The sequence below is a fragment of the Molossus molossus genome, unplaced genomic scaffold, assembly GCF_014108415.1.
Source record: "Molossus molossus isolate mMolMol1 unplaced genomic scaffold, mMolMol1.p scaffold_m16_p_1, whole genome shotgun sequence".
NCBI lineage: Eukaryota > Metazoa > Chordata > Mammalia > Chiroptera > Molossidae > Molossus > Molossus molossus.
In genome coordinates, this window is record NW_023425344.1 from 171,846,786 (window position 1) to 171,858,667 (window position 11,882).

The following is an 11,882-nucleotide window of genomic DNA, read 5'->3' on the forward strand; positions in this document are numbered from 1 at the left end:
AGACAAAGTTGGGGGCAGGAGGAATTCTGGTTTGGTCAGCAAAGTCCCAGACTTATGCCATGGGACTACAAATAGTCTGACTCTATTAACTGAAGACATTGGTATTTTTTCCTGAAAAGAAAAAATGTGGAATTCTTTTACTCACTCTGTCAAAATGTGAGTGTTTCCCTAGTTTGACCCAAGACTGTGAAGATGGTTTGTATAAGGGTTTTCCGGGAATTTTCCAGCTGAGCAAGAAAAAAATATACGACCACGAGGTGGCAGTAGCACACACAAGTTTTATTTGGTGACTGACATTTGCTTGCAGGGGGAGATGTTTGCCACATGTTTGCCTGTTGTAATTTTGTTAGAAGGTTAGTCGTCATTGGTTAGAAATAACTGAAAGAGTGGAGGACATAGACTACTGGGCTGTGACTCAGAGGAACAGGGGTAGGGGGCCAAATCCAAACTTAATAATATAACAGCTGTATCAGGGTCATCACTTAACCTTTGTGTGCTCAGATTCCCACGGGTAATACAGGGTCAAAACTATTCTTCTCCCTCATGTAATACTGTTGTTGTGAGAGCCTCATGAGTTAGGAAAATTCTTTGAATTTTTGGATCCTTGGTGAATTGTGAACATGGTCTCAATTTAGCTTCAATATAAACATTTCATTGACTCTTGCCTCATTCCATTAGAATAAAAACTTTTTTTTTTTTACCAGACAAGTAAATACATTACTTTTATCCAGAAGAATGAATTTATTATGGAAAATGCAGAAATGATTCTAGAAAAACATTTTTAAGTGTTCTTTTTTAGGGGATGCTTTGTGTTGAGAGGACTAGCAGGTATTAGAACAATTTTTTGAATGAAATCTCTTGTTTCCAAGTGCTCTCTAATGTGATGCCATTGGGATTTTGTTTCTTCATGTATCATTTCTAGTGTGAAAGATGAGCTTGAACTGAGCAGTGCTGCAGAGTCCAGCCTTTTGGACCCCCCCCCCCCCATGTGATAGCATCCAAACCCCTGCCGGGAGTTATTCTGGTTTGACTGAATCTCTTCCACAGTCCCTAATCCTCTCTCTCTTGCCCAGCTTCCCTTAGCCCTTTCCGCAGTTGTTCACAGAAGGCATTCCACTCGACCCTCCCTTGAGATAAGTAGAAGTAGTCTTCCTTCTGCAGCCACCGCCGATCAATACGTTCCAGAAACAGGAGCAGAAGGCAAGCAGTCCCAGGTTTGGCCACCAAGTTGTAGGTGGCAATCCTTAACTCCAGATGGCACCAGGGACTTCCCAGGGCCTGGCAGCTGAGCACACAGAGGTGGCTCTGCTGCTCTCCATGCTGGTCGCAGTAGCATCCATCCTGTCCGGCCCAACCCCAAGGTCCCTCTCAGGCAGGCAGAGCCTCAAACCCTCACCCTCTGGAAGAGGCTTCTCCAGGGCAGGAACAGTTCTCCCAGAACCCAGGCTCGGTCCTGCTCACAATAGGATACAAAGACATCATAGTGGAATTGATTTCTGGGGTGCTTCCCACCCAATTTCCACCACCAGGCATGAAATAGGGTCCGAAGGTGGTGAAGCCAGGGCCATTTAGGACAGGTAGGCAGTGCAAGGAAGGTCAGCAGGAGCACCAGAATGAAGCTGGTTAGAAAGCCCTGAAGCTCAGGATCATGTGAGCAGTGATCAGAAAGGAAGGAGAGCAAAGGCGTCTGGGAGTAGTCAGAGGAATTGGCCTTGCAGATGGATTTCTCCAGCCCATACACAAAGGTGCTCGGGGCCCGTGTTGCCCAAGGCCCCACCCAAGAGTTTTCACACTGGCAGATAAAGGTGATATCTGAGAAATAAACATATTGCGGCATCTGAGGGATTAATTCCTGGAGGCTGCTGTCCAGCCCCAAGGTCCATTCAGAGTTGAGCAGCAGCAGCCGAAGGTGGTCCAAGCCCCTGAAGCTGGAGATGGAGAGGTACCCAAGGTTCAGGTTGCTCAATGCCAGTACCTGTAACTGAGGCAGCTCCTTCAGTAGCATCTCCAGCTGCACTGATATTTTGTTATAGAGGAAATCCAAGTCCCCCGCTCTAGCACTCTCAGCCTGGGCATCCCAAATAGATACAGATTTCTGCACCACTATGATCAGACCAGAAGTGTGAGTGCTCCAGGAGAGGAAGCTGTGGGAAGACTCTCCGCATAGAGAAAATGTAGGGGCTGCAGCCTCGTAGAGTAAGGTGATGCAGGGAAGGGAAATGAAGTGTGGTGTTGTCTGGTCCCAACACTATGTACTTAGTTTGTAAGGTAAGGTTCTCCAGGAACAAGAAGGGTTCTCCACTAGGAACCCTAAACATTATGGAACTCTCTGCCCGTAACTCCAAGCTGAGCAGTGTTGGAGGCCAGGGAGGATAGATGTTCAGCATCTCAGAAGAACCCAGTTGCAGATGGCTCAGCTTCTGGGGCCCCTGAAGATATCTGCCTGAGATATACTGTAAGTGGGTGCCCGGGAGGTTCAGTGAAGTAAGGGCAGGAAGAGAGGAGAAAGAGCCTGGCTTTAGCATCTTAATTTGGTTCCAACTCAGGTCTAGGGTCTTCATCCACCTCAGTCCTTCCAGGCTCTCACTGGATAAGTTGCAGATGTTGTTACTACGCAACCAGAGCTCCTGGAGTTGAGGAAGAGAGGAGAAGGCCCTGTGGGGCAGAACACAGAGCTCAATGTGGGACAGATCAAGCACTCTCAGATTTGAGCTGACCAGCCCTTCTGGGAGCGCCAAGGTTGGGCCCAGCTTATCACTGACAGGTTGAGTCTCTGAGGCTGGGGCAAGGCACTCAGAAAATTGGAGGAATGTAACTGAAGGCCATTGCATGAAGGCTGAGGAGTTCCAGGGAGCGGAAACTTAGGAGATCCCCATCCTCTAGGTTCTGGGTTTGGTTCCTCCCAAGGTCAAGTGCACGAAGCTCAAAGTAACCTGTCACATTCCCAGGCCGTTTTTCTGCACCTGTTCCCACAAGGTAGAGGGAGTCCAAGTGGAGCAGATCTGAGCCTAGGAGGTCTAATGCATTTAGTGGGGTGCCATCCAATCTCAGGGAATGGAGCTGGAGGCCATGCAGAGCTCGGCCACCCAACCTGCTCAGCTGCAGGTTGGCAGACAGATCCAGCACCTCCAGGAAGGAGGTCCGTGGGCTGGGGCTGGTTGCAGGAGAGGAGCCAGAGACAAGGTTTGGGAAGAGCCCTTGCAATTCCTTCAGTTCTGTCAGACAGCTGTGCCTCAGGGTCAGACGACCAAGGCTGATGGGCAACTGGACGTTCTGGCTACAATTCAGGCAGGAGCCATGGAAGGAAAGGGTGTTGAGGGATTTGAGGGGCTCCAGGGCATCTGGAGGGAGAAACAGACTCAAGAAACAGGGAGCATGATGCTCAAAGGAAAGATCCTGCAGTTGGTCCAGTCCTTGAAATGTCTCAGATATAATCCCTCAGAAACTATAGTGTGGGAAAGTGTCCAAAGGCATCAGCTGGCAGGATGGGAACTGTACCCTGGAGGCATAGCACCTCTGTGTCCTGGGGCACTTCTCTTAGGGTTTGAGCCAGGTCATTCACATTGAAGCATGATGCAAAAAGGTGCAGTCCTGGGGCCAAGGGACAGAACGGGATGTAATAGGAGATGTTAGGCCACAGGGAGCTATCTCCTATGGTGCAGCTGGGAGCAGTCCAGGCCCAGCTCATCAAGCCAAGGCTCATCAAGGCCAGCAGTAAGAGAGAGAGGAGAGTGGAGGGGAACAGAGGTCTTTCCATCCTTGGTCCTGCTTCTAAGGAAAGGGGGGAAAGCAGAGGAATGTTAAATCCTGCAAAAGCCAACAATCCCAGGACTGGGCCTTCTGATACTCACGACACACAATGTGTTGTGAAACATACTCAAGAAACTGGAAAGTATCATCCTAAGTGAAACAAGCCAAACAGAGAAAGACAAATTTCATATGATCTCACTGATTTGTGGAATATAATGAACATAACAGTTTGAGGACAATCCCCTAAGGAGTGGGGAGGTGGGAGAGGGATGAACCACAGAACTTATATGCATGTATGCATGAACAGTGGACATGGACAACAATCTGGGGAAGGGGCAGGGAGGGAAGGGGGAGGGGGGAATCAGTGGGGGAAAAAAGGAGAATCATTTGTAACAAAAATTAATCAATTAAAAAAAAAAAAAAAAAAGAAACAGTCCTGTGATTACAATATAAGGGAGACATTTGGCCAGCAGGGGGCTCAAGTTGTGTGCACCCAGATGTGCCTCCCTGCAGACAGAAACAGAGACGGACCAGCAAGAAGAGCCTGCAACGTTCCAGAGATCTCAGCTGAGAAATTAGTGACACCCCCAGTTCTCCTTCTGGGGATGATCAGCTCAGGTTTCTACTCCTTTGGAGGGGAGCTGTGAGCTATGAATGGGCTACTCCCAAGACCAGGCAGCAATTTACTTATCACAAAACAGACTGGAGGAGAAACAAATGGTAATGATACAAACATAATAAGACCTGAACATATGTTCTTATTTGATCCTTAGTCGTGTGATATATGTGGGCCTAACTTGATCCTTATTTTACTCATGAGGCAATTGACTGTCAAAGAAGTTAAATGAATTGCCTGGGGTCACAGAGGTAAAAGCGGCAGAGTTGTGACTGCAGCCCAGGTATTCTGCCTCCAAGGCTGATGGTCTTTGCACCACAAAAGTCCTCAGGTAGGACTAGAGACACTCTAAGTGAATTCTACTGTTGAGATTATGTTCAATTTATAAGGATAGACTTAAAAGTTAGTTCAGGGAACATAGAAAGAAAGTAGAGAAAGTGGATGGGAAGTAGTAAAAGGAAAAAACAAAGCCGTGATACTTTTGTGTTCAGAACACAGTGCAGAGGTAGGAGGTCCCATTGACACTTTCTCACCACTGACTTATTCCTTTCCAATGGTAAGACCTCCCATCTCATCACCCAGTGTGAAATGAGCAGTAATAATATGTCTGTGATCTAGGTCTCTGAAAGATGATAAGGGACAGCAGAGCCCTGGCTGGTGTGGCTCAGTGGCTAGCGTGTCGGCCGGTTTGATTCCCAGTCAAGGGCAGGTACCTGGGTTGCAGGTTCAATCTCAGGCCCTGGTTGGGGCATGTGTGGGAGACAACCAATCCATGTGTCTCTCTCACATCGATGTTTCAATGTCTCTCTCTCTCTCCCTCTGTCCCTTCCTCTCTCTATAAAAAATCAATGAAAAAAAATATCGTCAGGTGAGGATTAACAAAAGAAAAAAAAAACAAAGAAAGAGGTAGGAGAGCAGACTGGTCCTCTGGGGGAGCTAGAGGACAGTTAACCATAATGAAGGGCACTGTCCTCCTGACGGGTTTGGGATTATTCAGCAATTCGTGCCTTTGGGCAAAGGAGGATTTGGTATTAGAAGGCACGTACTTTTCTCTTCCCCTTGAGTTTGCTGTGAGGATAAGCTGCCTGGGTGATCACATAGAGCTGCCTTTCCTCAAGTCCTAGTCCTTCCGCTGCTGGAGCATCATAGCTGGATATGCCTCAGACTTCGGTGAGAAGCCCAGAGGAGGCCCGAGAAGAGCCTGGGAGACGGTGATCTGGGTGACTTGACCTTGCAAAACGATCAGTCTCATTGTGGATGTCACTCAATATATTCAAATGCTGCATCATTCTATGTCCATGGCTATACTGGAATTTAGGAAAGGCTGTTTCTTTCTACTGAGCCCACACTGCAGTCCCCGTCTTGTTTAATAGCATACCCCGTTACTCTTGAACTGGCCTCTCTATTTTAGTATTCAGGGAGACATTAGGGTCTGGAATAGGTGTCAGCAGAAGAAGACACAATGTCCTTGGGACAGAGATCTTAGGAACACAGGACAATTTTGAGCTGTGGAGTGGTCTAGCTTTGGTGGTATTACTCCAGGTGTCACTTAGACTGTGCACCATGACATTTCCTCATTTGGCCAGTTCGACTGTGACAAACTTAATTTTTATTATTATTATTATTTTATTAATTAATTTTTGTTACAGGTGTTTCTCCTCCCCCCACCCTGATTCCCCCCTCCCCCTCCCTGCCTTGTCCCCAGCTTTGTTGTCCATGTCCATTGTTCATGCATACATGCATAGAAGTTCTGTGGTTTATCTCTCCCCCACCACCCCCTCTTCTGGGGATTGTCAGTCTGTACCCCACTTCCACGTCTCTGGAACTACCCCATTCCTCAGACTGTTATGTTCATTATATTCCACCAATAAGTGAGATCATATGATACTTGTCTTTCTCTGTTTGGCTTGTTTTGCTTAGGATAATACTTTCCAGGTCCCTCCATGTCCTCTCAAAGGATAAGAGTTCTTTCTTTCTTTCTTTTTTTTTTTTTATCCTCACCCGAGGACATTTTTCCATTTTTTGTTCAGGTAGAGTGGGAGGGAGAGAGAGGAACAGAGAGAGAGAGAGAAACATCGATGTGAAAGGAACACATCGAGTGGCTGCCACCCGCACAACCGACCAGGGCCGGGGACAAACTGCAACCGAGGTACGCGCCCTTAGCGGGAACCGAACCCGGGTTTCTCAGGACCGCAGGCCGACGCTCTAACCGCTGAGCCAAACCAGCCAGGGCAAGTTCTTTCTTTCTTACAGCTGTGTAATACTCCATACCACTGCTTTTTTATCCATTCGTCTACTGATGGACACTTGGGCTGTTTCCAGATCTTAGCTATTGTAAATAGTGCTGCTACAAACATGGGGGTACATATATTGTTTCTGATTGATGTTTCAGGTTTCTTAGGGTATATTCCTGGAAGTGGGATCACTGGGTCAAATGGAAGTTCAATATTTAATTTATTGAGGTAACACCATATTGTTTTCCATAGTGGCTGCACCAGTCTGCATTCCCACCAGCAGTGTACTAGAGTCCCCTTTTCTCCACACCCTCGCCAACACTTGTTGTTTGACGATTTGTTGATGGCGGCCATTCTGACAGGTGTGAGGTGATACCTCATTGTTGTTTTAATTTGCATCTCTCTGATAATTAGTGATGTTGAGCATTTCTTCATATGTCTCTTAGCCATTTGTATCTCCTATTTGGAGAGGTGTCTATTTAGTTCCTCTGATCATTTTTTAATTGGGTTCTTTGTCTTCCTTTTGTTGAGTTGTATGAGCACTCTATATATATTGGAAATTAACCCCTTATCTGATATATCACTGGCAATTATGCTGTCCCATACAGTGGGTAGCCTTTCCATCTTGATGATTGTATCTTTCACTGTGCAGAAGCTTTTAAGTTTGATGTAGTCCCATGTGTTCATTTTCTCCTTTGTTTCAGTTGCCCTAGGTGATATATCAATGAAAATTCTCCTGCGTATGATGTCTGAAATTTTGTTGCCTACAGTTTCTTCTAGGATTTTTATGGATTCAGGGGTCACATTTAAGTCTTTTATCCATTTTGAGTTTATTTTTGTGTAGGGTGTAAGTTGATGGTCTAGTTTCATTTTTCTGCATGTAGCTGTCCAATTTTCCCAGCAACATTTATTAAAGAGGCTGTCCTTACTCCACTGTATGCTCTTGCCACCTTTGTCAAATATTAATTGAGCACATTGCCTTGGGTCCATTTCTGGGTTCTCTGTTCTGTTCCACTTGTCTATATGCCTGTTCTTGTGCCAGTACCAGGCTGTTTTGATTACAGTGGCTTTGTAGAATAACCTGAAATCTGGTAATGTGATCCCTCCAACTTTGTTCTTCTTTTTCAAGATTGCTGTGGCTATTCGAGGTCATTTTTGGTTCCACATGAAGTTTTGAAGTACTTGTTCTAATTCTGTGAAGTATGCTGTTGGTATTTTGATGGGGATTGCATTGAATCTATAGATTGCTTTGGGTAATATGGACATTTTAATGATGTTAATTCTTCCAATCCATGAACAAGGTATGTGCTTCCACTTTTTTATATCTTCCTCTATTTCTTTTTTCAATGACCTGTAGTTTTCTGCGAGTAGGTCCTTTATTTCTTTGGTTAGGTTTATTCCTAGGTATCTTAATTTTTTTGCTGCAATGGTAAATGGGATTGTTTTCTTAATTTCTCTTTCTGTGAGTTCATCATTGGTGTATAAGAATGCCATCGATTTCTTGATGTTAATTTTGTATCCTGCTACTTTTCCAAGTTCATTTATTAAGTCAAGTAAATTTTTGGTGGAGTCTTTGGGGTTTTCTACGTATAGAATCATGTCATCTGCAAATAATGATAGTTTCACTTCCTCCTTTCCAATTTGGATCCCTTTTATTTTTTCTTCCTGTGTGATTGCTGTGGCTAAGACTTCCAGTATTATGTTAAATAAGAGTGGCGAAAGTGGGCATCCTTGCCTTGTTCCTGTTTGTAAGGAAAATGCTTTTAGTTTTTGCCCATTGAGTATGATGTTGGCTGTAAGTCTTTCATATATGGCCTTTATTATGTCGATATATGATCCCTCTGTTCCCACATTGCTGAGCATTTTTATCAGAAATGGATGCTGGATTTTGTCGAAGGCTTTTTCAGCATCTATTGATATGATCATGTGGTTTTTATTCTTCATTTTATTTATGTAGTGTACTACGTTTATTGATTTGTGAATTTTGTACCAGCCTTGCATCCCTGGGGTGAATCCCACTTGGTCATGGTAGATAAGTTTTTTTGGTGTATTGCTGGATCCGATTTGCTAGTATTTTGTTCAGGATTTTGGCGTCTATGTTCATCAGGGATATTGGCCTGTAGTTTTCTTTCTCTGTATGTTGTTTTCTGGTTTTGGAATTAGAATTATGCTGGCTTCATAAAATGAGTTTGGAAGTCTTCCTTCTTCTTGAATTTTTTGAAATAGTTTGAGGAGAATGGGCATTAGTTCTTCTTTGAATGTTCGGTAAAACTCCCCAGTGAAGCCATCTGGGCCTGGGCTTTTGTTTGCTGGAAGAGTCTTGATTACATCTTCAATTTCTTCTGTTGTTATTGGTCTGTTCAAGTTTTGTATGTCTTCCGGGTCCAGTTTTGGGAGACTATGTGTTTCTAGAAATTTGTCCATTTCGCTTAGATTGTCGAATTTGTTGCCATATAATTGTTCATGGTAGTTTTTAACAATCTTTTGTATTTCTGTGGTGTCAGTTGTTACCTCTTCTCTTTCATTTCTGATTTTGTGTATTTGGGTTCTCTCTCTTTGTTTCTTGGTGAGTCTCGCTAAGGGTCCATCAATCTTGTTTATCTTTTCGAAAAACCAGCTCTTTGTTGCATTGATCCTTTGAATTGTTTTTGGTCTCTATGTCATTTATTTCTGCTCTGATCTTTACTATTTCCTTCTTCTACCTGTTCTGGCATTTTCTTTTTGTTTGCTCTCTAGTTGTTTAAGTTGTGAGGTTAGATAGTCTATTAGAGATTTTTCTTGTTTTTTGAGGTAGGCCTGTAGTGCTATGAACTTCCCTCTCAGAACTGCTTTCGCTGCATCCCATAGATTTTGTGTTGTTGTGTCTTCATTTTCATTGGTTTCCAGGAAGTTTTTAATTTCTTCCTTGATCTCCTCGGTGACCCATTCATTGTTTAATAACATGTTATTTTTCTTCCATGTGTTCAAATGTCTTTGTATGTTCTTGTTGCAATTGATTTCTAGTTTCATGCCATTGTGATCTGAGAAGATGCTTGATATGATTTCAGTCTTCTTGAACTTGTAGAGACTTCGTTTGTGCCCTAACTTGTGGTCTATCTTTGAGAATGTCCCATGTGCACTTGAGAAGAATGTGAATTCTGTAGTTTTGGGGTGTAATTCTCTGTAGATATCTATTAAATCCATTTGGTCTAGTGCTTCATTTAGAGTCTCTGTTTCCTTGCTAATTTTTTGCCTAGAGGATCTATCCAGTGATGTCAGCAGGGTGTTGAAGTCCCCTGCTATGATTGTATTGCTATCAATTTCTCCTTTGAAGTCCTCCAGAAGATTTTTAATATATGTTGGTGCTCCTAAATTAGATGCATATATGTTTACCATATATGCATATATCTTCCTGTTGGATAGATCCTTTCAATATTATGTAGTGACCTTCTTTGTCTCTAGTTATGGCCTTTATTTTGAAATGTATTTTATCAGATATGAGTATTGCTACCCCTGCTTTCTTTTCCTTTCTGTGTGCTTGGAAGATTTTTTTCTATCTTTTCACTTTCAACCTATGTGAGTCTTTTGTTGTGAGGTGGGTCTCTTGTAAACAACATATAGATGAGTCATGCTTACTTATCCAATCAGCTACTCTGTGTCTTTTTATGGGAGCATTCAATCCATTTACATTTAAGGTGATTATTGATATGTACTTATTTACTGCCATTTTTGTTTAGTGTGGTTCTATTTTTCTTCCCATTTCTCCTGGTAATTACAGCAGTCCTTTTAACATTTGTTGCAGTGCTGGTTTGGTGCTAATGTGTTCCCTTACCCTTTTTTTTTTTTTTTTTTTGTCAGGGAAGCTTTTTATTTGACCTTCTATTTTGAATGATAGCCTTGCTGGATAGAGTAGTCTTGGATTCAGATCCTTGTTTTTCATGACCTTGATTACTTCATGCCATTCCCTTCTGGCCTGTAGTGTTTCTGTTGAGAAGTCAGCTGAGAGCCTTATGGTGTTTCTTTTGTAGGTAACCTGTTGCTTCTCTCTTGCTGCTTTTAAGATTCTCTCTTTGTCTTTAATTTTTGGCAGTTTGATTACTATGTGTGTTGGTGTGGGCCTGTTTGGGTTTTTCTTACTTTGTGCTCTCTGTGCTTCTTGAAATTGAATGCCTTCTTCCTTCACCAAATTAGGGAAGTTTTCTGTCCCTATTTCTTTGAATATATTCTCTAACCCTTGCTCATTTTCTTCTTCTTCGGGGACTCCTATGATGCAAATATTTTTATGTTTCCACTTGTCCCACAGTTCTCTTAAGCTGTCTTCCTGTTTTTTAATCGTTTTATCCTTTTGGTTTTCTGATTAGTTCATTTTTTTCTACCCTGTTTTCTAATTCACTGATCCGGTCCTCAGCTTCCTCTACTCTGCTTTTTAGACCTTCCAATGTGTTTTTCTTCTGATATGTCATTCTTCATTTCTTATTGGTGGTTTTTAATTTCCAACTGATTGATTTTCAACATTTCTGTGTCTTTACTCATGGTGCTCATGTCCTTATACATGCTGTTGAGCTTCCTCAAGATCATGGCTCTGAATTCTAGTTCTGTTTACTTGCTTAACTGTACCTCATTTATCTCTTCTTCGGTAGAGGTCTCTTGTTCTTTCATTTGGCTTTTGTTTCTGTTTCTCACCATTTTGGCTATCACAGTGGGCTTTGGAGGCTGCCAAATATTCCCTGTAGGTGTTGGTGTTCTACTGTTTGTGGCTCCCTCTCCTGGGTTTGGATGAGGCAGGGAGGACTCACTTTAAACACCACTGTCAAGTCTTAACTTTCCTGGTTAGATTTGGTAGCCCAGGGAATGGTAGTTATTCTCTAGCTTTTTTTGCCTGGAGGCTATTAGTAGCGGTCACCTGATGAACCTTGGTTTCTGAGTTGCCTGAAAAACTCCCTCAGGTGCTCAGTGTAAGAGGATTTCTGGAGGGTGGAGCAGATGCTGGTTGGTAATGGGCCTCATTTAGCATTTTAATGTCCACTGGGTAGGGTTGAATCTCTGAGGGAGGGGCCGCCGCATCTCCCCAGGGCCCTGGGAAGGAGTAAGATGACCACAGTCCTGTGTGGCTGTACTCAGCAAAAGCTCTGAGCACCCTCCAAATCCCGAGTGTTCCCACACAGTTCCAGTCCAATCTGCCCTCCCTCTGCCGGAGCCCAAGGAGAGTGGCTGCTGCCAATTTAGCCTCTGTCTGGGCTCTGCATCGTGGAGCCGCTTGCTTGGGACTTTAACCTGAGGGCGCTGCTCCCAGCTAAGGGTGG

The 11,882-nt window shown here is 43.7% G+C and overlaps 1 protein-coding gene across 1 annotated transcript; it reads right to left on the minus strand.

The window, feature by feature from the left end:
- Positions 1-1,050: 1,050 nt before the first annotated feature.
- Positions 1,051-3,757, minus strand: LOC118633740 (toll-like receptor 11). The gene is given in 8 exon segments (XM_036267672.1): positions 1,051-1,298; positions 1,301-1,429; positions 1,432-2,052; positions 2,055-2,096; positions 2,099-2,755; positions 2,758-2,829; positions 2,832-3,436; positions 3,438-3,757. Coding segments are annotated over 8 exon segments (2,694 nt in total).
- Positions 3,758-11,882: the final 8,125 nt, after the last annotated feature.